Source organism: Simochromis diagramma, unplaced genomic scaffold (genome assembly GCF_900408965.1).
Source record: "Simochromis diagramma unplaced genomic scaffold, fSimDia1.1 OVJJ01000343.1, whole genome shotgun sequence".
NCBI classification, from domain to species: domain Eukaryota; kingdom Metazoa; phylum Chordata; class Actinopteri; order Cichliformes; family Cichlidae; genus Simochromis; species Simochromis diagramma.
In genome coordinates, this window is record NW_024386831.1 from 3691135 (window position 1) to 3718414 (window position 27280).

At 41.0% G+C, this 27280-nt stretch overlaps 1 protein-coding gene across 1 annotated transcript in view; it reads left to right on the top strand.

The window, feature by feature from the left end:
• Window positions 1–598: 598 nt before the first annotated feature.
• LOC120730942 (tensin-1-like) overlaps window positions 599–27280 on the top strand; it is a 188789-nt gene continuing 162107 nt past the window's right edge. Inside the window, 1 exon segment of the mRNA XM_040027565.1 lies at window positions 599–873. Within this exon segment, the coding sequence (XP_039883499.1) occupies window positions 775–873 (99 nt within the window). The 5' untranslated portion in view covers window positions 599–774.

The following is a 27280-nucleotide window of genomic DNA, read 5'->3' on the forward strand; positions in this document are numbered from 1 at the left end:
GTGAAACAGTTAAAGTAAGACTGACATTGTGTAAGAAGGACGTGCAACTTGTATTATTAAATAATATGCATGCTTTAAATCTATAGTGTAAAACAAGCTGCATGACAGTATAATACTAAAACATGTCCTGGCAGGTGTGTTCACCTGTCACAGGATGCAGCGTCATCCCTTTTTAAATACACATTAAAGAATATGTCAAACACTGGAACTCATTAAAACAAACAACAACAAAAAAAAAAGCAGTAGAATAAGTTTGGGCCTGTACCACCTGATGCCGCCAATCTCTGGACACACCCCTGCACATGTTTACCTGGAGGTCAGATAATTACCCCGGGGAAGGCGGAGGGAGAGCTTTGGTGTGGATTGTACCTGTTAGGACAAAAATGGACGTGTTTCAGTCTTTACAGTAATGTAACACAGCTAGTGTGTACTGTCCGAATAAATGAAGTGAAGAGAGAGAGCGAGAGAGGGAGGGAGGAACACCTTCAGTGTTTAAGGTTGCAGGCTACCTGTTCGTCCTCCACAGTGTGCAGTGGGAAGCGCTCAGTCTGCGCGTGCGGGCGAAAACGAGTGCGACAAACTCCTGGAAACTTCTCCGCGCCCCAAACAGCGCACAGTGATGCCGCACAGACTGCGCCGATTCACGATGCGTTTAAGCGGAATGAAGCAGTAATTAGTGCGCCTACAGCTGCAGCAGTGGCGTGAGAGAACAAGGGCACCGAGTGCTGGGAGTCTTTGAATGGGTTTGGACGTGTGCGCTCTGGCTTTGCTCGGATGGGATGCTCGGTGAGCTTCATCTGCTGTGAAGAGGACTTTCTGCAAATGCCTGTTTACCACCATGGGGAGGAGAAGAAGAAAGGAAGCCCGAAGAAGGTAAGGAGAAGTTGCCAGAAGGGGGGAAACGCGCGGGTGGCCAATGTGCGCAGACACGAGTGGGCGTCCAATTTTAGCAAAAGAACAGACAGGGCTTGCCTGCGTGTTTGTTCAGGTTGTTTTCGCTGCAGGCTCGGTTTGTTTATTTGCTTACGCGTGTGTGTATGTGTGTGTAGTACATAAGCCAGATGACTTTCTTTATGTAGGACATCAGATAAGACTTATCGACCTTTGGTTCCGCTTGTCGATTGCAGGCAACATCAGATTCTCTCCAGCAATAAGTCACCCAGTGAGAGCAGGATATATCCAGTGCTCGTTAAATGAACAAGAAACAGCCTGTTCACGAGCATCAATCCAGGTTTAGTGTGCGTCTAATTCCTGCGTTGACATTAGGCATTCAAACACTGCTCCTGGGAGGAAATGAGGTAAACCATTCACTACAATGGATGCCAAGGGCAACTCTGAAAAGTCCAAGTTCAGTCATGCTTTTAGTCCATGACAAAAACACGCATCAAAGGAGCTACCTGTGGTGATGTCATGGAAATAATTTACATTTTCTTTCTCTTACCCTCCGCTGCTGTGTCTGCGGTGGTGGAGCCTTCAGAGTAGCTCAGCTTAAAGGGTCAAGTTTAAATCACAAGTTAGCGTGGCTGTGACCTGTGCCGCATCAACACTTTTGCATATGTTTGAGCCAGTCTTTCAGCCGCTCTGAGAAGATAAACTACCCACCTCTCAGCACCTCTCTGACAGGAAAATCAACTTTGAGCTGTAGGCTCTCTTTGAAGATCAGTCCCGATGCCAAACTGCAGCTGCGAACAGCCTCCGGTTGGTTTGGTGTAATTTAGAGGTAATCAGGAAGTTTTCCAAACTCTGACCCCCCGAAAGTTAATATGGTTTTAGGCTCTCTGCTTACAAATGAGCTATAGTGCTGTGCAAAAATCATAAGCCACCCATCATTTCTTCTAGGCTTTCTGAAGGTCTTTCAAAGTTTTTCTTTGGACACTGGCTGTGACTCTTTTTTTCAGTCCAGTCTTTGTACCTGATCATTCTCAGAGGAATGTTTTAAGGTCATTCATAAAGTACTGTATGTGTGAAGTTAATCTCGAGTCTAACTTATCATACTTTTAGCGTGATGAAAATAATCTGATACAGCTTTTGCGCTTATGATACCTTTTAGTTACTTTCAAGATCACATGCCCTGTGTCAGCTTCTTTATTTGCATTTTCTTCCCTTTTCTAATCTTTTTCTGCTGTGATCAGATATTTCTAACCTGTAGCCCTACAGATAAGCTCAAAAGGTGCTTCTTGCTCCAAGGGTGGGAGTTATTTAAGTCTTTTTCCTCTTTCTTTGTATTTGTTCATAAATTTTGTGTTTCTGCAATCAGAATCTGGCAAATCAAGACCTCTGTGCTCTCTTGTGATCACATTGTGATGCACATTCTTATACCCCTGTGCAGCCTGCAGATGTGTGGATAAATGCATGCTTGTGCCGGTATGATACACACTGCTTCTTTCTCGACCTCCCGAAGCCCTGCTGGCAACTGTTTACATCAGCCTGTGTTTCTAAAACCTTTGTTGTGGCTCATGTGTCGGGTCTCAACATGAATTGTATGATGTCCTGGATCCTTAGAGTGGAGACAAAATTTTAAGTTTATTGAGAAAATCAATTAAAAGGAACAAATAACGTTGCGTGGAGGTATTCTGCTTCTGCAGAGCCTGCTGGTTGAGAGAGATGTTCAAAAGGTCATTTAAGGCTTTGCTAGGTGCCATTGATGGTAAGGAGCAGTTCCAGTTTCGCTGGAAAAACAACCAACTTAGATTTCTTTCCACTCTGGTCCTTAGAGCCTCCCACTCTCTGAGAAGCCTCTGTTTAAATGATGGTGCGAGTTTTTCTACTTTAAATGTATATATTTTGATTATGTCCAGTGCACCAGCTTTGGCCCAGTTCCGTTTCGGCTTTTACAATATGTCTAATATGTTCGCAGTCGTTATCATTACTTTCTTTCTTCTTGGTTTTTATTGCTAAGGTATCTTATGTGCTGTTCAAAAATGTCATGAAAGTTTACAAACCTGAACTTAATTTCCATGAATGCTGTTTCATTTTGTTTTGGCTTCTAACAAAGTGAATAATTACGCTCATCTCATACTTGCTGTTGTGTGGCGTTTCCTGAGTATCTGAGAGGGTTTTGGGGCCAGACTGGATTTGACGTGTGTATTTCTACACACTTTTGTGCAAATTAAGCATTCAGATGGAGGTTCCCCAACATTGAGTGCTGTTTAAAGCCAACTAGCTTTAAGTAGAAGTTGCTGATAAGGTCCTCCAGCTCCATGTTTGCTCTGCTGCGTGTTTACTAACCACACTTCAAAGTGAAAGCAGATGTTTCGTGTGCAGGTGCAAATATCTGTGAGACTTTTTCAGGACTCTCTCAGTAACGGACAATGAAATGTTCTTTGTCGTAATTTTTACTTTTTTTTTCTTCTTTTTTTCTTTTTTAACAGTGCTTCATCAAGTCTGTGTTATTTCCATTTATTTTCATTCTTTCAAAACAAGGAAGAAGAGAGAAGTGGGATCACAAATTTCCCCACGTGTGGGACTAATAAAGGTTATCTTATCTTATTTTGGAAATCTTGGAAAAACACCTGAATTAAACTGAAAAGAAAGAGGCACAGGCTAACTGCAAATTCCTGCGAGGGTGTCCCAAAAGTTGCCACTGTGTTGTAACCTATGCCTTGTAGTTAAGTGCATGTGGCATTCTTCTGTCAAACACTTATTTGTGCTTTTTGATTTCTTTTTTAAATTCAGACTATTCAACAATCTTTCCATCTAACATGCTGCAACTGCCGCCCTGGTGGGGAATCACCAGATGACACCATGTGCATCAGTACTGTGGAAGGAAAATCCTTTAATCTCTTAAATAATAGGCATCTATTGCCCACCATAGCACAGACACATACTTTATATTAACCAGTGTAATCCTGTGCTGCTTGGAGGTAACACTACAGACACATTTTTAGAGCATCTCGGGTGACTTTTCCTGGATGTGCTGAGCTGCCAGTGGTGCACACAAGCAGCTGGCACTGAGGCGTTTAGGGCTGTGGGCGCACTAAGAGCTGTGGGAAATGAATGCCCTGACTCTGCCAGCAGAGCTGTGGTTCCAGTAATGAAGTAGTGCCAAAGCGTTTAAAATAGTCACTCAAATGAGGTAGCCAAGTGTCAATCATGCTGAGTGTAAACAATCAGCAGTCGCTTGAAGGAGCGGTGAAGAAGAAGCTCTAAAAGTGTCCATGTGTGAAATCCTGCTGTTCCCTAGTTAGTTTAGCTTGAGTGTTAAAGAGAAACTTGGTTAACAAGCATTTTAAGCTGTAAACTGGACTAAAAGTTTGGACTAAACCTTTGTGTTGAAAACCTTTGCTTCCCAGAGGGTTTTTTGCATACCATTTGTTTTCCTTTTCATATCTATGTGTGCGTTGGTGGTGTACTCAGGTGCACACAGATTACTTTACGTGTGATGCTTGTGGTTTGTTTTCCTTATGAGGAAGATAGTTTTGGCTACGCCTGTCAGCAGTGCTCAGGGAAGCTCAAGGCACCGAACTTTGAAGAGCGATAACGATCGAACAAAATATAAAATCAAGACTTTGATCTAGATGAGGGGGACCTGAGATTGTTTTGCTGCGAGGTGCTGTGATACAGTGGGAACACATGCACCGACAGATGATTGGCAGAGGGATCTATCAAAAACAACATAAACTGTGATTTCTTTAGCTCATTCAATCAAAGGACCGATGAGCTTATTCAGTGGAAGTCTAAGATCTGCAAGAATTGCTACTCCTTCTAGATTATTGGTGAGATTTGACTGAAAGGGAGTAGTCATGGTAGGTATTCAACTTATTGGGAAAAAAGCTCTACTTTTAGCCCCAGAACAACATCCAAATAACTGCAGCCCTCACTTGCCTCGGTTAAGGTCATTGTTCATGACTCCAACATAAGAAGGAGACTGGGCAAAAGTGGCCTGCATGGCAAAGTTCCAAGACAAAAACCACTGCTGAGCTGAAGCAACATAAACATTTTGCTTTGCTAGAAAACATCTTGATGATCCACAAGAGTTTTGGGAAACTGACGAGACAAAAGTTGAACTTTTTGGAAGGCGTGTGTCCAATTATATCTGGTGTAAAGGTAACACAGCATTTCAGAAAAGGAACGTCAAACCAACAGTAAAACACGGTGGTGGTAGTGTGATGGTCTGTTTTGCTGCCTCAGGAAGTGGAAGACTTGCTGTGGTAAATAGACCATGAATTCTGTTCTCTACCAAAAACATCCTGAAGGACAATGTCCGGCCATCTGTTTGTGACCTCAAACGTGCACCTGGGTTCTGCAAAAGGGCAATGATCCAAAACACACCAGCAAGTCCACTTCTGAATGGCTTAAGAAAAACAAAATGAAGACTCTGGAGTGGCCTACACCTTCATTTATAAATTGTATTTTGTGTTTATTCGTGTTATTTTTGTCTAATATTTAAATTTCTTTGATGATCTCAAACATTTAAGTGTGATAAACATACAAAAAAATAGGAACTCAGAAAGGGGGGCAAACACTTTTTCACACAACTGTAAATTCAGCATGATAGCTAAGCTTTTGTCTCCAAAATATACAACATGTTGGTGGTCAAAATACTATAGGCAAAGCGAAAAACATGGTGTTCAGAAACCAAAGGGTGCCTCCATATAGTCTATGGAGCAAACTGTAAAAAGTTCTTGTCCGGTAAGGCTAGATATCAAGAGCTGTCTAACAGCTGAATGACCAATCATGGCAGAGCTTTCCTCCTGCTGATCCAAGCTAGCACCAACCCTTTCAGTTTGACTGACTCCCAGAAGCAAGTGCTAAAGTAACCGCATCATATAAAACTTTGGCAAGCTGCCTCCAGCTCAGAATAGCCAATTGAATTCCTGGTGACAAGTGGTGAGCAGCTGATGTGTTAAAAAAAAAAAAAAAAAAGTAGCTCTACAGCAAAACATTATCTTGCTTTATTCGTTTTTTAACTCTTGAAGAGCTTCTGATATTGAGAAAAGCTGAGAGAACTGAACACATATTACTGTAGTTGAGTGTCCTAAATGTCTTTCTCTTATTTCCTTTCTTTAGTTTCTTCCTCTCCTTTGGCTCCATATGTTCATGAAACAGACTGCACAATGGTCTGTTAACTTGCACAAGTGTCTACACCTCAGCTTAAACTGGAGGAAATCCACATCTATTTGTAGGCTATTTTGTCCTTGTAATTGCCCTGCCTTTTAAAATATGCTTTTTGTGAAGCCAGCCAGGGCACACCCTAAGAGATACTTAGCAGACCAAGCCATGTGGGTATATTAAGAGTGGATTCATCACGTGGAGAGAAACATGACTCCATTGCAAGGTCTATTGCTATGTATGCTGCTTTGTCAAGTGGGTTATTGTTTGGTGGCACGTGCCATGCACACCAGATAAGCTGGCAGTAAATTGAGCATTGCAGTGGTAGATGGCCAAAGAGGCAATTTAAATACTTTGCACTGGAATCAAAATAAAGTTGCTCTGTAAATGAATTCCATGCACAATTGGTGTTTAAAAAAACAACAACAACATACATTGGGTACATACAGCCTGCACATTTGCATGTAAACAAAGTGTGCTTTGTTAGCATGAAAGTTGATACATGTTGCCAAAGGCTGAGCACTGCTAAGATTGGGGTGTTTAAATATAAATTAATGTATTTCTGATGACTAGTGCTGAATGGGGACAGCTGGGTTCATGCTCTTTCTTTTTGGCTTAGAGTTGCCTTTAGAGTCTGCTTACCTGTTTTATAAATGCCCAGAATCCACTAATGTCTGGCTTCTGTTAGGTCCACCAACATCCTGGAGAAATATCTTGCTTCAGTTGACTTTCTGCGCTGGTGCTGCTGTGTACTTTGGCTGCCCAGGCAGGCAGTGAACAGTTTGTTTTAGCTCCTGCCCTCAGAGCAGCTCTGCCTTGCAGTTCTATACAGAAAGGAGCTCTGGTTTGGTTGTGTAGGCCCAGATAACCGGAACAGTTAGTTCAAAGCAGAATAAGAATTGATCTTGACCATTTCTTAAATTACTGATCAGTTCTGCATTCAGAAGGAAAACATATTGCTCATATAAATTAAACCTCGTGCTTTGTTTCTTTTAACTGGTTGTCTCAACGTTGGCAGAACTGTGACAGCTAGCAGTGAGTCTCTCTCATCTCTGTGATGGAAATTTGGCTCAGTGTTCTTTGCAGAATTGTTTTAATTCAGCCAATCGGGAGAGTTTTTGAACATGAACGGCTTGTTTAAGGTCATCCCACAGCATCTCGATTGGATTGAGGCCACTCCAAAATCTTTTGAGCCATTCAGAGGTGGACTTGCTGGTGTGTTTGAGATCATTGTCCTGTGGCATAACCTCGGGGGGTGAGTAACTTTTTCAGACAGGACCCAAGTAGGTTTGGATATAATTTAGGATTGGCAAAGGTGTTTTCTTAAGCTCAGACCATTAGTACTCCTGAGGTTGGGGCATGAACCAATTTTTATTAGGCGGTCCCTATGTACAATACTGCTGACTAAGAATTTAGTGGGTATTTTTGACCATAAAGCCCATCTCTGGCAAGTTCCTGCCAGTTCACAGCCTAAACTGTAGGATGTGGTAGGAGTTGAGGAGGCCAGCCGTGGAGTCGTGCACCTCTGGAGATTTGCACAGTAGCCATGCAGGGCTGAACCAACCAATCTGTTGAATGACAGAGGAAAGTGGGAGGTCATTGGTGAAAGAAGGGAGGCAGCCACAAGAAACTGTTTCAGATTTTTACCTCACAGATGTATTTTACTTCTTCTAAACAGATCTTGTGGACAAAAGTCTCCCTCTGTGTTATGTAGACTAGCTAAAAAATGATGGAGGGATGAAAGTGCACTGAAACCAGCGTTTTCTGAATAACCCAGCAGGCGGTCACTCACTGGCTGTAGTAAAAAGTGTAACGTATAAAACGTCTATTCAAAAAAACACCCTGCTTGTCAATTGATTTATGATCTCATTATCCCATTGCTAGAGAGTAATGGTCTTACTCTCTAGTTTAAAGTCTAATTTACAACAGCATGATTGTGAGCATGATGTTCATTTGTAAACTGCATGAAAAAGTGGGGTATTTTTTTTGGTGGCGGAGTTCTTACTGTGCTGACCTGCACAGTGTCTCCAGTTTCTCAGTCAAAACAGGGGAAAAAATGAACAAGATTGATGGTTAAAATATACAACTTGATTTATTTTATTTTATTTTTTTGGAGAGTCCACAAACCACTGGCTGACATAAGGAATGTGTAAGGAATATCACAAAGCCCACTTGCTACAGTATTGTTTTTTTTCCCCTCTGGTTTGTATTGTTGTCTCATATTTTCCTTTAAAGTTTCCCATTATTTGGTTTGATCAGAGTTATGTTAACTTATGAATTAACTGCTGTTTTAAAGAAAGCTTTAACTGGATGTTGGTTGCTGATGCTGTGCCGACGCTCTTCACGGTCAGTGCTGCTGTTGTTTTCATGTTAACTGGTTAAGTCAAGGAGGGCTGAAAATCTCAGCCCTTGTCTGGCTTTTTTATTCCTCTTAGAGTTAGATTAAAGGTGTGACAATTAAACTGAATTAAAATGAAATTTCAGTGTTGGATTTGACATTTAGCACATTTTCATTCAGATTTTCCTTCTGCATTTAAATCAGTACATTTTTCTGTGAATCCAGACTTGTCTATAGGACTTTCATAAGTACTTTTTAAAATGCGAAACAAGGTTGTGTTAGTAGCCAGTCTGACACCAGTAATATGCTGGACTGCTCCTTCCTTAAGAAATGAATCCTCATTTCATTTTGATGCCTGTCAGGTGCTGCTCTCAAACTCCCCTATTTCTGAATTCCCACCAAAGTGTCAGATGGCAGGCGGGGGCTTTCCTGGCATTTGAAGGTTTTCGATAAAGGTATGCGGTGAACTGAGAGTTACCTGCTGCCCCATATTGCATTCCAGTGAATGCATTCGCTTTGGGAAACAGTGCGTCCTCTGTGCCGTGTCTCTGGGGAGGCCTATCATTTCACTCCTACCTGCCGGCACTGACCTGCACATGGGCTACAGAACAAGACCCTCTCTGTGTGTTCCTCTGTGGAGAGGTGCCCACTGTGTACTTGACCGGGAAAAGGGCGTGATGCCTCAGCAAAAGTTAACCCCCATCATTTTCCCTTTTTAATGCCTGTGCACACAGGAATTTAACTTCTTGCAGACATTTTACTCTGATGCTGCAAGCTTTCAATGGAGCATGTGACAATCTGGACTGAATGATTTATTGTCTTCGACTTCAAGTTGTTATGCAAAGGATTTAGATCAGAAGATAACAAAGGCAGTAAGTTTATCCTGATATGTGAAATTCCCGTCTCTGGGACTAAATAAGGCTATCTCATCTCATATTGCGAATCTTGATATAGTGAATCTGTTCCCCTCAAATGAGGCACTTTTAATGACTCTCTGTCTCTTTGCATCTTTATCAACAACCCAATAAACTTTGCAATGCATACCAAGAGTCAGGAGTTCTTCGAGTTGATGATCTGTCCCTGGCAACAAATTCATAATGCAAAACTGTCAATGTCAGGAAAGAGTGAGCATGCTACTGGCCGGACTCCTAACCTGATGTGTTACCCAGTTATGTTAATAACTGGTAACAAATTCATAAATTTATATTCTATCAGTGTTTCGTGTTACAGTAGATCCTCCATCAGTATGTTAATCTGTCAAAGTGGCGGACAGCCTTGAGTTTTTTTTTTATTGACAGCAGAAAACATTTGGCTAATGCGATCTCTAACATCATTTTCAGGCCTGGATTTGTGAACTCTTCCAATGAAAACTGGTGTTTGTTCGTTTGGTTGTATCGGGACACCTGGTTTTTATCGTTATGGTGCTCAACAGGAAGGACAAATTTGAGGTAGTTGGAAATACAGTGGGGCAAAAAAGTATTTAGTCAGCCACTGATTGTGCAAGTTCCCCCACTTAAAATGATGACAGAGGTCAGTAATTTGCACCAGAGGTACACTTCAACTGTGAGAGACAGAATGTGGAAAAAAAAATCCATGAATTCACATGGTAGGATTTGTAAAGAATTTATACGTAAATTAGGGTGGAAAATAAGTATTTGGTCACCTCAAACAAGGAAAATCTCTGGCTCTCACAGACCTGTAACGTCTTCTGTAAGAAGCTTTTCTGTCCCCCACTCGTTATCTGTATGAATGGCACCTGTTTGAACTCATCATCTGTATAAAAGACACCTGTCCACAGCCTCAAACAGTCAGACTCCAAACGCCGCCATGGCCAAGACCAAAGAGCTTTCGAAGGACACCAGGAAAAGTATTGTAGACCTGCACCAGACTGGGAAGAGTGAATCTACAATAGGCAAGCAGCTTGGTGTGAAAAAATCAACTGTGGGAGCAATCATCAGAAAATGGAAGACATACAAGACCACTGATAATCTCCCTCGATCTGGGGCTCCACGCAAGATCTCATCCCGTGGGGTCAAAATGATCATGAGAACGGTGAGCAAAGATCCCAGAACCACACGGGGGGACCTGGTGAATGACCTGCAGAGAGCTGGGACCAAAGTAACAAAGGTCACCATCAGTAACACACTACAACGGCAGGGAATCAAATCCCGCAGTGCCAGACGTGTACCGCTGCTGAAGCCAGTGCATGTCCAGGCCCGTCTGAAGTTTGCCAGAGAGCACATGGATGATACAGCAGAGGATTGGGAGAATGTCATGTGGTCAGATGAAACCAAAGTAGAACTTTTTGGTATAAACTCAACTCGTCGTGTTTGGAGGAAGAAGAATACTGAGTTGCATCCCAAGAACACCATACCTACTGTGAAGCATGGGGGTGGAAACATCATGCTATGGGGCTGTTTTCCTGCCAAGGGGACAGGACGACTGATCTGTGTTAAGGACAGAATGAATGGGGCCATGTATCGTGAGATTTTGAGCCAAAACCTCCTTCCATCAGTGAGAACTTTGAAGATGAAACGAGGCTGGCTCTTCCAACATGACAATGATCCAAAACACACCGCCCGGGCAACAAAGGAGTGGCTCCGTAAGAAGCATTTGAAAGTCCTGGAGTGGCCTAGCCAGTCTCCAGACCTCAACCCCATAGAAAATCTGTGGCGGGAGTTGAAAGTCCGTGTTGCTCGGTGACAGCCCCAAAACATCACTGCTCTCGAGAAGATCTGCATGGAGGAATGGGCCAAAATACCAGCTACTGTGTGTGCAAACCTGGTAAAGACCTATAGTAAACGTTTGACCTCTGTTATTGCCAACAAAGGTTATGTTACAAAGTATTGAGTTGTATTTTTGTTATTGACCAAATACTTATTTTCCACCCTGATTTACGAATAAATTCTTTACAAATCCTACCATGTGGATTCATGGATTTTTTTTTCACATTCTGTCTCTCACAGTTGAAGTGTACCTCTGGTGCAAATTACTGACCTCTGCCATCATTTTAGGTGGGGGAACTTGCACAATCGGTGGCTGACTAAATACTTTTTTGCCCCACTGTATGGAAGGAATTTTTTTAAGAACTATAACTGACAGTATAAACATTAAAGAAAATTTATTCAAAATGCAAAATGCCAATAATATTTTGAATAACGTAATAAAATAAATGAACTTTTTAGCTTGCAGGATCTTCTAAAGTGCTCTGCTTCTTTAAATTAGTACAGTTAATTCAATGAGAATGAGTTGCTGTACACCAAAACAAAACCAGGTGCAGTAGATTTATATAACAAAACAGGTTCGCTAGACGGGTATGTTCTCGTTACTACAATAACAAGATATCAGCCCTTCTCTCTTTTTCACTCATCTCTATGATTATTCTTATAACTGCTTTGATTCTTTGCTTATACCGAGGCTGCTGATTTGTATCTGGCTCTGGTATGATAGCTGTAGCTTTAGCCATTTTGCCTTTGTTAGGTTCTTTAAGATAAACGTCTGATTAGGTCCGTTGTTATGAACGTTTAGAGTTGATGAATGTTAGGATGTGGCTGTGAGTGTGCACGTGACTATTTGCCTGTGTGCGTGAATGAGACACACTGGCTTACAGTCAGACATACATGATGGTCATCCATCCCAAAAATTTATGCCCACCTTCATGTTTTCAAAGCTGTCCAGTGGGCCGGATTGGAGTCTTTTCTAGGCTGATTCTGGTCCCCAGGCCTTATGTTTGACACTCATAATTTACAAAATTGAGTTGTATATCCATCTTACATAAACTTTTTGTTCAGATATGAAGCAGAAGGAAAGATTTTCTTTAATAATAGCGAATCATAACTATTTGCCGTTAAATATCAAATGTAGTATTAATGCACGCACATCAAAAAGTTTTTATGTCAACAGCAGGCGTGTAATTATCCGACTTTTGGCCTTTTCTTTCTTTTGGGAGTCAAACAGCTTTCTACTTTCAAAGCCTTGCAGGCAGAGGATGTGTGAATCCGATGAGCGGATATTTCTTTTCCAAATAGCCTTTCAGGACATTACTGATGCAGCGATGCGTGACGTTTGCCACAAAGCCTCTGGAACGAGAAGATAAAGGGATACAAAATGAGCTTCTTAAAGTGTCTTTAATTCACTTGGCAAAGCACAGTGGATAGAATGACAGTCGAAATAATAGATTAAAGCAGAGAGCAGCTAAATTTTCCCTCCAGAGTCCCAGTTGTTTGCTTCTTTTCTTAGAACGTAAAGCTGAGATCTTACTTGCACCTCGGCCTCGGACCTTGTTGCAGCAGTGCTACATAATACACACTGTTTGGTCTTATACCATCCAGCTTCGATGGCTTTGTGTAGCTGTGAATGTGGCCTTTTTATGCTCCAGTTTTGTTGATATTTCTTTATATGTGTGTGTGTGTGTTTGAGGGGGTGAATTTTCTTGTCTTCGCTCCTAAAACTTGGCAAGGCGATGTGGCATTCGCTCTTGGCAACGTCGAAATCCCACAAAGTGTCGCTCTGGGGGCTTTTGTAGCCATTCACAACGCTTCCGAGTGATGGACAGGCAGCTCGGCTCTCCCAGGTCGCATCCTTTTTGCCTCAAAATGTGTCTTTTGTTGATATTTGTGCCTCCTCTCTTTTCCCGGGGTCTTTTCGCCAAGGTCTGATGCCACAGGGCTCCAAGGGTAATTACTGTGACAGTGGAGCAAAAGTTAGGCTGGGCTGCCCAGGTCGCCCAATCATGTTTTCATCATCAGGAGAATGTTTTTCTTTGGGGGCGTAATAACCCCCCCTTGACATGCTGCATTTACTCTGAATACACACAGGAAGAAAGACCCCAGATTTTTTTCATCTCTCCATTTTGCACTAATGTTTGTAACAAGCTGAGGCAGATCTTTGTTGCCAGTTTGCCTTTACTGTTTTCATTTCTCTTTTTTTTCCCCTTTTTTTTTTTTTTTTTTTTTTAAAGGATAGATTTCCTCACTTACACATCCCTCTTAGGAGGAATATCATAGGTATTTGCTCTGGAATGTGGTTTCTAGACTGTAAAACAACCAAACAAATAAGAAGGCACAATTGGTATGATGAAACGTCACCATAAAGTGTCCAATAAATATAAAAAGTGTTTGTATAGAAAGTATGTAACTCTGTAATTGGACACCAGTCCTGTAACTTCCTCACACTGACGCATCAAGCTGTGTCTTTATCCATATTCCTGTAACTAAAAAAGCGTTGTTTTTTTGTTTTGTTTGTTTGTTTTGTCTGTTTTTTTTACATGTATGGTGGCTTTCAGGGCCCTTAATGTAACAACAGGGGACAACGGTAGTTTGTTCTGTCGTGAAAGCTTGTGCAGTTATTATTAGTAAAATGCGAGCAGAAACTCAGTAGCCCGCCATTTAAAAGGAGAGAAAAAAAAAAAAAAAAAACGAGAGAAAAAAGTTGCATGTTTCACGTTCCTGTCCTGATCCCTGTTAATGAGAGCAGGCGTGTCCCACCCCGTGCACAGGGCAAAGGAATCTTTAATTAAATCACACTCTTGGACGCGATGCTGCACATTTGTTACACGCGCCTGAAACCCTACACGACCACGACGACATGCCGCGCATTTATGTCACATAGGCCGACCGGGAGTTTATTTAGGGTGGCTCCAAGGCCCGTGTTCACACTAAAGCTGAAAATATAGTGATTCTATTTAGATTCACACGTGTGGGATGATTAAAATGATATCTAGATGATTGGAATGTGTCTGCAGACTTTTTTATGCTTTTAGTTCGCTATCCTTGTCATGACTCCAGCTGCATTTGTCTACTGCAGGCAGGGCTGTAATTGGCACTGGGACTAGAGATTTTGGGCATTGGTGTCTTATAAGGCTGCTCGATTATGCAAAAAAACATAATCAAAGTTATTCTGATCAATAGCTGATTATTTGACATGATGATAAACCAGCCTGTTTGCATTTGCAGGTGGTTGGATACGGCAGTTTTGTTTCCAGCCATTAAGCACAACTTGTCTGTGCCATGTTGTAGCGGTAACACAGATTGCTCGCTTCCCAGTCTTCACATGTGGCTGCAGAAGATCCCCTGTCACAAGTCAGAATATTTTATTTCCAAAAGAGCTGTTTTTAGTGCCTAACCTAACCAACAAGTAAAAGCTAAAGTACGAAATAATTGGTAATTAAACATGCACTGTGAAGACAAAAGTACTGGGCACCTACAGATTACACCTACAGGAGCTGCTTGGCCATGGAAACCCATGCCATGAAGCTCCCGGCACACAGTTTCTGTGCTGATGTTAATGCCAGATGAGGTCTGCAGTTACTGAGTCAGCAGAGCATTGGCGACTTTTATGCTCTATGCACCGCAGGACTGGAACACGCTCTGTAACTTATACATGGGTGAGTTCCTCTGATTCCCAAACAACTCAAAGATTAAGTGACTGTGCATCCCGATACTTTTGTCCGTAAACTTACTCCGTGTACGAAAGTCAAGCGATGCAACTGCAGAGTATAAAACCTTTAACTGTAACATCTTATGCTTACCCCTGTGATGCTGGCGATATCTGACAGCATGTTGAATAACCCCGTCATATCATCCTAAACAGCGCTGTTGTAAAACTTGCTACTCTTGCTAACCTTTAAAAACATATGAAAGAAAACGTTTATCTAAGAAGAAAACTTACATTTCAAAAAGGAAAGCGATGAGATAATGGACAAATCTCAGAATCCTTGGTCTGTTTGACTGAGCCCAGACTGCTGAAGCTTCATTTATGCTCTGGATGAAGTTTCTAATGCATTTAGGACATAGCATAGAAGAAGGACACTCTTTTATTCTCCATCTCTCACTCTGAAACTCTTTAGAACTGTTCAGTGCCACTCAAGCAACACCCTTGAAATGCATTATGGATATTAGACTCAGGTTTCCTTTATTTTTAATTAAGTATGAAAACAGTATGTATTTAATTGGATGTTTTAGTAACTGAAATATTTATTATTATTATTATTATTATTGGCTAAGTTTCGTTTCTTTGTGCATTGCCTCCTGATTCATCTTGTTTTTATTTGTATGGGACAAAGACAACTGTGCTTCATCCCACGCATCAAAGCAAAGGAGGAAAAGAATACATATGGCAGTAAATGGCTGTAAAAGCCTAAAAGCATTTGGCTTTAATGCAGGTCTGGTTTCGTTGACTCTTCATAGACTTTCCCAGACTGAAAGAATGACATATTGGATTACCTAAATTGAGGGGTTTTACCCTTTAATCCCACTTCATTTTACATCACGATAGTCACAGGAGTTCTCAGAACATAATCTGCTGCTTGTTTGCCTCCTGCGTGCCTATCTGCCTTGGCAGCTTTGTGGCATGACTCTGAAAATAGCCTGAATACCTCCACCTTATTGTGTTGTAGTGTTAGGTCTGTGTATCAACTCTGACTGGAGGCTAATATTACTCTGGGTATGCAAGTAATATCGTACTTGTTGACATGGGATAATGAGAATGACTCATAGTTACATAAGAACAGAGTTGTACTAATCTTATACTCGCACTATACTGCCCCGATCTGTTGTTCTGCCATTAAATGTGCTTTATTTTGACTGATGTATGTCTGCAGTTGCAGTTGTACCGTAAATGATAATTAATTGTTGCAGCAACGTGACATTGCATCACATTTTTTGGGTTAAAAAGACAAACTTTCTGCACGCCATCTTTCAGGGAAATCTTGGCCTCCTCTTTTCTCAGATAACAATAATGAATTTAACAGTCTAATGTTAGATAAAGTGCCTTTAAATGGTTTTAGATGAAGCTGAACAAGTTGCCTTAATGGCTGCATTATCAGCGAGCAGCTCCCTCCACCGCGACACTGTTACTTATCGCCTCACTGCATAGCATTCCTCTCTCTGCACTTTCACTTTTGTGGCACATTCCTGAGATCCCTTTTGTGCTATTGTCTTATATTACTGCTAAGCTCCACCGTAGCCAAGCCTTTAACACATGTGCATTCTTAAATTTAGACTCTGGGATTAGCTCTCAGCATGTCAGGGTCTTTTATGGAGTAAAAGAGGTGAGCTGCCAAAACTGAGGCCCAGGGTACGCAGTCACACCTTTGGAAAAAGAAAAGAAAAGACAGTTGAAAATTGTTTTCTAAATCAGGTGATTGTGTTTAATTCTTAAAGGCAGTTTCCTGTGACACATGCTTAAACTTTCTACTATTCATTCATCCATGAAATAATACAACAGAGTGCAATAAGTCAAGATCAGGCATTTCAGAGAAAGCCTACATTAGTTGATGGTTCACATGATGTCTTCCTCTGCAAGCTGCTTTGGAACCCAAACTCCCCTTTTTTATGCTGTTTCTGAACACAGACTGTCTATAAAGCCTGGAGATAACTTACAGGTTTGAAACCTGCATTCTTTCTACAAAACAAACACAAAAATGCAAACTTGATGTTCAGCTTGTAAATTATAGTAAAAGGATTAAGCAAGCATATTTTTTTTTATCCACCTCTCGTTTGTCATGTGTGGTTTTAAAACATCAAGGTGGCCAAACGGCCCAAGCTTCACAGTAGGACTTAATCAGTGTTTGATGTCTCAATGGCGGTGTCCAATATTTATACACATTCATTGTATGACCCCCGTCATCAACGAGTGCCCAGTGGAGAGAGTGGACAGCTTCAAATACCTCGGAGTTCACATCACGCAGGACCTGTCATGGTCCTGTCACATCAACACCGTGGTGAAAAAGGCCCGACAGCGTCTCTACCACCTCAGACGCTTGAGAGACTTCCAACTGCCCTCCAAGGTGCTCAGGAACTTTTACTCGTGCACCATAGAGAGCATCCTGGCGGGAAACATCTTAACCTGGTTCGGGAACAGCACCATGCAGGACAGACGAGCTCTACAGAGGGTTGTGCGGTCAGCTGAGCGCACCATCCGCTCCGAGCTCCCTGACCTGCACTCAATCTACAGCAGGCGGTGCTGGACCAAGGCCAGGAAGATCGTGAAGGACCTCAGCCATCCCAACAACAGACTGTTCTCTCTGTTGAGGTCAGGAAAGCGATTCCGCTCCCTGAAGACCAACACAGAGAGACTGAGGAGGAGCTTCTTCCCGCAGGCGATACGGTCTCTCAATCACACCACCACACAGTACTGACCCACACATACAGTTCTTACACACACTGGACTTTCTGGACTTTGTTTTTGCACAACACTGGTCACTATATTCTTCATTTCCGGTTAATACTTGTACAGCTGCTGTTATTATTATTGTGTATATATTTATTTATATTTAGATTTCCTCATACATTCTTATATAGTTCTATATTGTGTATTTTGTTGTACAGTTATTTTATTTTCAACTTTAATTTATATATTTTATCTTATTCTTCCCAGTTAAATTTACCTCATCTGTAGAGTGTTTTCTTGTCCAGCATTTGATTTCATACATTCGCTGCTGTTCATTTGTGAAGGGAGTCTGTTGTCACTGATCAGGCTTCTTTTCAATTTGAGACTTTGAGACGCACAACAGAGCCATACCACTAAAATGAAACCATCAAGTATTGGAAATTGAGTACTAATCATTGAGGTGATGTGCCGGCGTTACTGCTCCATCACAGCAAAGACGTCTGGGTTTGAGGGTTTGAATCTGATCATCAGCTGAAGCCTTTGTGTGTAGTTTGCATGCTCTCCTCGGGTACTCTGGTGTTCTTCCACAGTCCATGGATGTGCATGTTTGGTTAACTGGTCATTTTAAATGAGATGTAGGTGTAAATATGAGTGTGTGTTGTAATCTGTGGCAGCGACCTGTCAATCACAGGGAGAGACCCCGCCTCTCTCCATATGAAAGCTGGGATAGGCTCCAGAAAACGGATGGATGATCCTGACTGAAGTCAGTAGTTCCTTTGACAAGAAGTGAAATTTCTGCAGAAACAGAGATGCCATTTTTATTTCTTAACTGTGAATTTAAATTTTTGGAAAAGCAGGTTCTAGCAGGTTTTTTTTTTAAAGTAGATTTTCTAGCTTATTAAATCACTGTTGCATGCCAGGCTACATTAACATGAAAATGTACGTTCTGTGAGTTATAAAGAAACATTTTTGGCTATTCCTGCCTCCCAGGAGTGATGAAATTAATGTGAAGATGAATAACAAGAGTGACCCGAGGGCTGTGAGCCTAAATCTCAACAGTCCCTGGTGTTGTTTGGCTGAATTCACAATGTATTTGACCTGAACAGATCTGGATAAAGAAACTCCCGACAGCAGCAGCATGCTCTGCCAGTTAATGAGCAGCCTGAAAAGCAGAACAGGCCTTTCTTCCTGAACTTCCCTGTTGACTCTTTGAATAAATGCGTTTCTTTTGACACAAAATGACTTTTCTGTGCAGTGGGGAAACTTTTGGGCTCTTTATATCCATTTGAGTCAGAGCCAGCGTTATTTGCTGTCTGATGCACATCTAACTGAACTGCCACCGTAGATCACCCTGCAGAATTCAAGTCCATTCACGCCTGCGAGTCTGCATAAATCAAACACATAGAGATGGCAGAAACCTGTTTGTACTACATTATCTTAGACACTGGCCAAACATTTGGACTTCCACAACCCTTTTATCTGCCAGAGGAAACCATGTGACGCTGTTTGCTTGGCATCTGGGTGGGACACCACGACACTTTGTCCGCAGTCGAAGTGAAAGAAGAAAGGATGAACGCATTCCTTCTTTCAGACAGCGCCTTGTAGTCAAAACAACAGCAGAGTGATGCATTTTATCTGAAGATTTTCAGACCCTTCAAAGTGGAGCTCAGGTCTCCTCGATGTGGGTTTAATGATGCTGTGCTTTTTAACCAGCAGATGGGGACATAACCATTGACTGTTTTTGTACCTTAAACTGAGCCTTACTCACGTAATTACCACAAAAATGCCCATAGCTTCAAATTGAGGAATAATTACCATAAATTAAAGTGTTACTTAAGATGTGTTGATTGTATTTTATTTATTTATTTTTTTTGGCACTCAATTTGTGACATTCCTCTACATCTGTTAACCTAAAAACAAGGCTAATTTATGTGGCTGTGGTTTAGTCAGATTTGATTTATTTTATGTTGCTAAATGTTGATTGATGCGCAGGAACATGTGACGACAGTTAGGCTAAGCGAGCCCCACCCACTGTAAACCAGTGAGAGGAGCAGAGACAAAAATGTCCTGTGAAACAACAATAAATTCTTCTGACTTTGGCAGAAAATAGTTTGTTCATGCAGGAATGCATTTCTAAAGCCAGCACGCTGATTGAGGAAAAATGTTTTCAGGAGCTTAAATTACTTTTTTTTTCTTTTCCTTTTTTTTTCTTTCCAAGCAAAGGGAGAGAGTCTGATGGTGCTGATGATGCATTTGCTTTGTGACTGTGACAAATGTGTCATGTAGCTCTTAAAAATAAGAATTATCAAGTTATAAAATGAAGTAAATGAGACACCCCCCCCCCCCCTCCTCCTTTCCTTCAGAAGAATTAAATGATTCCAGTATAAACACAGTTAAAAGCTCCCGTGCCGGGTTGATGGCTATGCTACGTCCCATCGCTCTCCTGCAAAGGTCTGTTTCTGAGAAGTTAATTCAATTAAAGCAGACAAAAAGACCACTGGCACCAATAAAGTTTGGGTGAAATGTGAAGCCATGCGATGGACACACACACAGTCTTGTGGCCAGTCAAGCGTGATTTACATTTGCATAATGCCTGGCTGCTGGGCAGGCTCGCCATCGCCATGGGTTACAGTGGGTGCTGCGAAGAAATGCAGCTCCATGTTCAGAGGGTGTATCACATCTAAGGCTGACAGGCAGGGTGTCCTTGCCACAACCACCACACACAGACAAATACACAAACTTTTTTTTTTACTTCTATAAGGTCTGCTGGTAATCTTAGCCTCATTTTTATACAGTGCAGTAACTGAAATCTATTTTTCAGTGTCACCAGTGTATAAATCGTAAGGCTAAAGGGTGGAGGCTGCAAACACTCTTGCATTTATGACTTTCTGGAAGTGTGACAGCACGTGCAAGGGAAACAAATGGCAACAATGAAAATAAGATCTGAATTTAAACTGGAACTCTAAGGAATAATATATTGTTATTATAGTGTCATTTCTTTATAGATGGAGTATAAAATTGCAGTGTGTAAAATTTCACCGCTAGCTGTCAGTCAACAGTTCTGCTTTCTTAAGTCCCCAGTTTACCTGCTGCGTTTGGTGTCTTCGCGTACCTGGTAACATCTTTGACATCCACTTCTGTGAAGGCAGAGGTAGTTGCTGTAGTATTACTGTGACCGATTGCAGAGTAATCTATTTTAGCCCTCTACTGCACGTTTGAGAGAATTTGTTTTTAAATGTTTGTCTATTTTGACTGAAAAACTGGTGATGGTGTAAATGGTGTCCAGAAGTGGAGTCGCACAGGACTAGAAACGAGTCAGTGACCACCTGACCTCTCACTAGGGAAAAGTGTGTAATCCATGACTGGCTGGTGAATGGATGTTGGCTGTCGGTAGGAGAAGTTGGTTGCATACAGGTGTATATCGTGCTGCATTGAGAACGTCTATGTGAATGCTTTCCTTGCTAGAAGGTTGTTGTGATTATCAACCTTCGAAGATGTCAGGTTCTCTGCAATCGCTTGCAAGCTGCTTGAGCAGCGTAATTAAAGCTGTGAAACGCAAACCCAAAACAAAGTTGCCCATTTTGAAATGTTTTGGTAGAAATGGTAAGACAGAGCTTTTACTTTGAAGCTGAACGTTATCTGTTTTTGGTTGGTGCTGCACTTTCTCCAGATTCCCCACAGCTCGGAGTATAAGTGGTGAGTGTTTGCAGAAAACGCACCATCTTTCATGCCCTTTATGTTGAACTATGGCAGCCTAATAGCAATTAAAGCAATTACAAAAAGGTTTTTAGTTCAGCACCCTCTTTGACAGTCGGGGAATACACATTGTCCCCTAGTGACCGGTGGTTACTGTGTTCTGTTTAACACACTTTTAGTTTTGATTGTGTAGAATAATTTAAGCACTCACAGTGAAGGTTAACATCTTATTGGTTGAAAATGTTGAAAAATGCAGAAACAGAAACTTTACAAAGGTTTGGAATTTGACCCAAAAGTCTCAGGTTGGTGCCTGGTGTCATTCTTTTTTTTTTTGTTTTATTTTTGTTTTGTTTTATCATCTTCATATTTTGTTGTTCTGCCGTCATATTTGGCCGTGAAATAGGGCACAGTAATAGAAATGGTCTTCTAGTGTTTATTTGAAGCAGCATTGCTATGTTTACAGTCTGAGCCTCTAACCATGTGGCTTCCTAACATTTGCATAGAGAGCAACATGTTCATGATTTCCGCCACTAAGTCAGAAACTTCTGTCTTTCCTTAAACAATTAATCCATTTGGTGACTGTGGAGAAAAGAGGCCAGCAGGGGGCAGTCAGTGTTGTATTTTGTTATCTATATTAAAGCAAGAGCTGGCTTTTATGTGGGGTTCGTGTGGTTTAATCAGACATGACAAATGTGAGGTCATGCAACATGCACGTCCAATTTAAAGCCAGGCCTTCTGCCTTATCCGCAGCACACATGGCAGGGAGGACTACAAACATTTCAGGCACTCCTCTTGGCAGCAGCATTCACCACACAGGCCTCACTCATGGCTTAGCACTTTCAGGGACAATAACAGCCGGCCAGAAAAGTAACCCCCCTGCGTCACAAACCAAGCCCACAACACAGGCTTTGATCCAGCGGTGGGGGGGTTTAGAAAGACTTTAGGGAGAATGAATCCTATATGGTTTAAGCTCAGAGCTTCACTGTGTTTACAACACACACAGGATCCCTCCATCTACTACAACATGCACAGACAGAAACACATTCTCATGCTTTAAGCTGTCAGTCATTGTGTTTATAGTTGTTTACTGCCGCTACACTGTTATGAAAATTGTGTTTAAGCTAGATGTGTGGGTATATAGATGTGGGAAGTTGATGGTCTACGAAAACAAAGTGGAACTTTGTTTTTTCTTTCAATACCATCACAAAAACGGACTTTGAGACTTTTCGGAAATGTTTTTCAAACACATTCATTTTTACTTTGTTCTGTTTATAGGAAAAACCTTTTGAATGTGAAGGATGGACCATGAAATCACTCACTGGTATTTGTTTGGAGGAGGGGGTGAAGTGTAATGGTTATAAATGAATGCTAGCCTTTTGGTTATCAAGCATGCATAGTTCCTCAAACTATATGGATGCAAGGCCAAGCCCAGCCTAGCCAGCTTAATTTATAAAACACTTCAAACCCAGCAACCACTGACCAAAGTGCTGAAAGCAATCCACACAAACAGTCAAGAAGTCCAGCTCAGTGTCTTGAATCAGTGGTGGTGACACCTGTCAGTCATACTGGCCATGCCTTTAACTCTGCTAACTCTGGTCTTCAGATGGATAAGTTAACAAGTACATAAATATATATATAAAATACAAATGAAGGGGGAAACCAGAAGACAGTATAATAATGGACGTAGCTTCTGGGTTGAAAAAAATAAACCCAATGCCGAAGTTCCTAAAAAGTTATGTTCTATCTGAAGGCCACCAGATGGCGATAGCTGTGTTTTGGGGGAAAACTGCTTTCTGACCTGTCCTATGTAAACACTCTCCTGCTGATTTCATGGGCTCAGTCACTTGTTTTGGGTCATGTTGAATTTAATTTAAAAAAAAAAAAAAGTTTTAAGAAGGAGGACAATTGTTGTCAATCCCAAGTCTTTTGAGCATGCGATTTAACAGACCAACCCTTCCTCGGTAAGATGTACACCTCGTTAGCTTTTTTGCAACCAAGGTGGTGGAAACATTCTTGTTGAGGCTTAAGAAATTGGATCTCAGAAATCAGTGGGCGACATCACCAGAGCTGGATCCATCCTTTATAGCAATGGTGTCCAAACCCAGGGCTCGAGGGCCGGTGTCCTGCAGGTTTTAGATGCGTCCTTCTTCTTCTTTCATGTTTAACGACAGCTTGCACTACTGCCATCTCCTGACTTTTCTTCTTACTTCACTTCCGATTCCTCAGATCCTCTGGATTAAACCAGTATTCCTCAACAAACGAAAAGCCACCCCTTTCCCATCGCCATGACTTAACTGATTAACCACTTTTCCAAAGGTCAGTTCCATTTCACCACTCAGTTCAACCCTCATCACCCTCCTGTGACTGGCATACTTCCTACAATTAAGAAGCACGTGTTCAACCGTCTCCATAGCATTACACCAATCACACAAGCCAGTCGGATGTTTCCTCATCCTAAAAAGAGTACCATTTAGAAAGCAATGACCTGTTCGTATACTTACAATAACCTCTTCCTTACTATTTAATCCACTACTCTTTTTAACTTCTGTCGTGTTTTGTACACTATATAAATGTCTTCCTTTTGTTTCATTATCCCACGCCATTTGCCAGAAGTTCTTACTTTCTGTCCAAACTATACTTTTCCCTTCAGTTTTCAACAATGGTATCTGTACATCTATATCTACTTTTTTAACAGCTGCTTTAGCCAACCTATCTGCCCTTTCATTACCCACAATACCTACATGAGCCGGAGTCCACATTATTACTATATGTTTATTTTGTTCAGACAATCTATGATGAGCAAGAAGACCGTCATGCAAAATTTGCTGATGGGTACTCGTGTTTTAGATGTGTCTTTGATCAACCCTTGATGTTCCCACCTCCAAAACCATTTAAAAGCAATTAAAACATTGTTAAGTACCTTCCACTAAGTGTGGAAGGAATTTGCAGCAGACCCAGCAAGTTTTTTTTTTTTTTTTTTTTTTTTGGCTGTCTACATCTTTAATGAATGAATCTGGCATTCTTTTTTTCTGGGTCCCCCAGCAAAGTAAATTTCCCTTCCTTCTTCAAAAGCTTGTAAAAGTCATGTGGAGAAGAGAAAAGGAAACTGGAGGGAGATGTTAATGTTCCATGCCACTCGGGCTGCTCACAGTCTGCATGCTCTGCTTTCTAAGAGTCCCCTCCTAACTCACGGACAAGTGGCAATGAATCTGTCAGGCCTGAGGTGGTTTCCATTAAGGGTCTGTTTAAAAAAACAAAAGAGAAGGCTGTTTAGTTTGGAGTTAGTTCTTTAAGAAAAGACTCTGTCGCAAAGGGCCGACCTCTTCACCTCGGCCAGCACGTTAGTGCTTTAATTTATCTGTTTAGAAGAGTTTCCTACCTCCTGTAACACGAAAAAAAGGAAAAAAGGCAGCATAATGTTATAGACAGTACCCACAGAGAATTGCACTTCTCAGCTTTGCACTTTCCTCTGTTAGCCCTTTTAAAAAATTCTTATATTCATCAAACTTGCCAGATTCACAAAAATCTCTCCATCTATAAGAAGAAGGAGCTCTCAAAAGGATTTAGCCCCACAGAGCTCACCTCTGATTTTAAGCCCATTAAATCTAAATAAGAACTGTGTTCTCCAAACTCTGTTAGATGGCGGAGCAATGCTTAGGCCTGTTATCGCTCCTTCTCTGTGGATTTTGCATGTTCTCAGAGAAAAGCATGTTAGGTTAATTGTTGATGTGTTTTAGAATTTGTGTGAAGGGGTGAAGCTGGCTTTTAGTTAAAAGCAAGAGTGCCGGACTTTGGACAAAAGTATCAAACAGTAGGAGAGCCGTTTCAAAGGTAAATGTATCACCGACGTCTTGAATGAGATTTTCTGTTTAGTGAAGTTTATTGTTGTCTTAAATTTTCTGACCTACACGTTTTAAGCTTCATATAAAGTGCCTTAAATCTTCAGACTTTCTAATGCCAGCAGTGGGTGACAACTCTGGTTGAAAAATGAAGCCTTGTTGAGTTTAAGTCTTGATTTATGGTCTTAGTAGTTTAGTATACTGGTTTGAAGCCTCAGTAGAATGTTGTTGAAGTCAAAAACATGCCGTAAATTTGGATTTTTTTGAATGGGAGTATTACTGTTGAAGATAATGCAATTAACTTTTTGTTTGTCATCCAATGCTTAAGTGCCTTGAACCTGCATGTTTTTTCTAATGGCCAACAGGGGACAACTGTTGGCTGCAAAAGAAGTCTGAACTGTATGAAAATATATGAGAAAATGACCCCACTGCTTTCTTAATTAATGAAATCAGTAATAGTTTTCCTGATTTGCTGATCTCTGATTTCAAGTTTTAGTTGCTACAGCTTGATGTTAATTTTGTAATTTATGGTCCCATTTTGAGTAAAATACAAGATAACTTCATGGTATACAGTAAGACTCAGAAACATTGTGGTTTATATCTCCACTGTAGAACCATAAGGTCCTTGGTTTCTCACTTTCTTGTGATGGTGACAAAAATGCTCATGTTTATAGTCAGTGAGGTCATAGTGACTACATCTTTGACATACAGGTTTTTGTCTGTGGGAATGTAGAGATTCTTTGCTAGCTTGTCTTTAAGTTAGTAGTTAGTTATACTTACTGCTCCCCCCCCCCCAAAAAAAAATAATAATGATGAGTCTTAAGTAACAAATCAGAAATTGAACTTTTTATATGATTTTTTTAAGCTTTTTTTTTTTCTGAAGTAAAATTTTTAGTTTTTATAATTTGCTGGATTTGAAATGTGCTAGCATCTGTCAAAGTTGTAGATTCTAACAGATTATTAGAGAGCAACTCTGGCTGTTTTTATCTTAACCTCTGACCTTGGCAAAATTACAAGAAACGCAAAAAAAATATCAGAACAAACAATAGCTCCTGGTATTCTCACTTTCCATGTTATGATCTCTTGACACTGGCTTTCCACGGTGCGTGTTTCCTCTCCCTGCACTAACAATACAGCTCAGGAAGTATGTCAGGATAAGGGCCAGACTGTCAGGCTCTTTTTTTTTTTTGGTATGTGCATCCAACTTTGTGGGGGACTAACAGAGCTGTGTTAATCCCAGAAAAGCTAGCTCGGTGTTCAATAAGCTACGGATCTGTTAAAGGGAATTACTGCCCAGGTGTCTTCAAAGTGAACTGCGATGTCCCTCTGGCTGGTAAGTACTGTTGCAACATGTCATTTTAAACTGTGGGTGATCAGGGTGTTGCTCCTGGTGTTGAGGTCAGCCCTAGCATGCACAGCACCAAAGCTGTTGTTTTTTTCAGGTTACTGTTTCAACCACTTTCCAATGTTCCAAACTCTGATTGTTGCGACATTTTTTGGCCTCTTTGATTTCTGTTGTCAGTTTTCCCCTTTGTGTAAGTGAGCTGACAAAAAACAATTTTCACATGTGGTATTACATCTTGGTTAAGTTTGTAAACATTTTTATTGAGTGAAAAAGTAGGATGACTCATGCTGATCCAAACTGTCCATGCAGGACTTTAAAACTGAAAGGTTTAATCATTATCCTGCTTTTGGCTGGAGTCGTGGCTTTTGTTTCTCATGGAATGTTAGAGGTTGTAAAATTGTTGTTAACAGGGTCCTTCGTTCCACTTGTAAAGCAGATAACTGTAAAAAAGTTCAGTTTAGTCTGATTTGCTGTCAAGGTTAATTACATACAGCTGATTTCTGTGCTGCAGATGATGTCATTTTTACAGCGGAAAGTGACTGCTAGTGTTGTTTCAGCTGCTCTTCCTATTGTTTTATGCACTGCTTTCAGCTTTAGAAATAAAAAGAGACAGACAAGACACTGTCTGACTGTCACAGTGCTTATATTGTTTCCATTTGTCTCAGGCTCAGTATTGCTTGGACTTGTAAGAGGTGAAAAGTGTTGTATTTATGAGCTTTGTTTGAAACATAGTTCGGCTGTGTTAAAATATATAAAAGTCCCCCCGAAAATACCTCAATATTAAAATGCAAGAAGTAATAGACAAGGATCCAAGTATATTTTTGTTAAAATAAATGAATTACATTGGATGGCAGACAACCTGGACTCGCATCGCTAATCTTTTGAACATGAAATAAATGG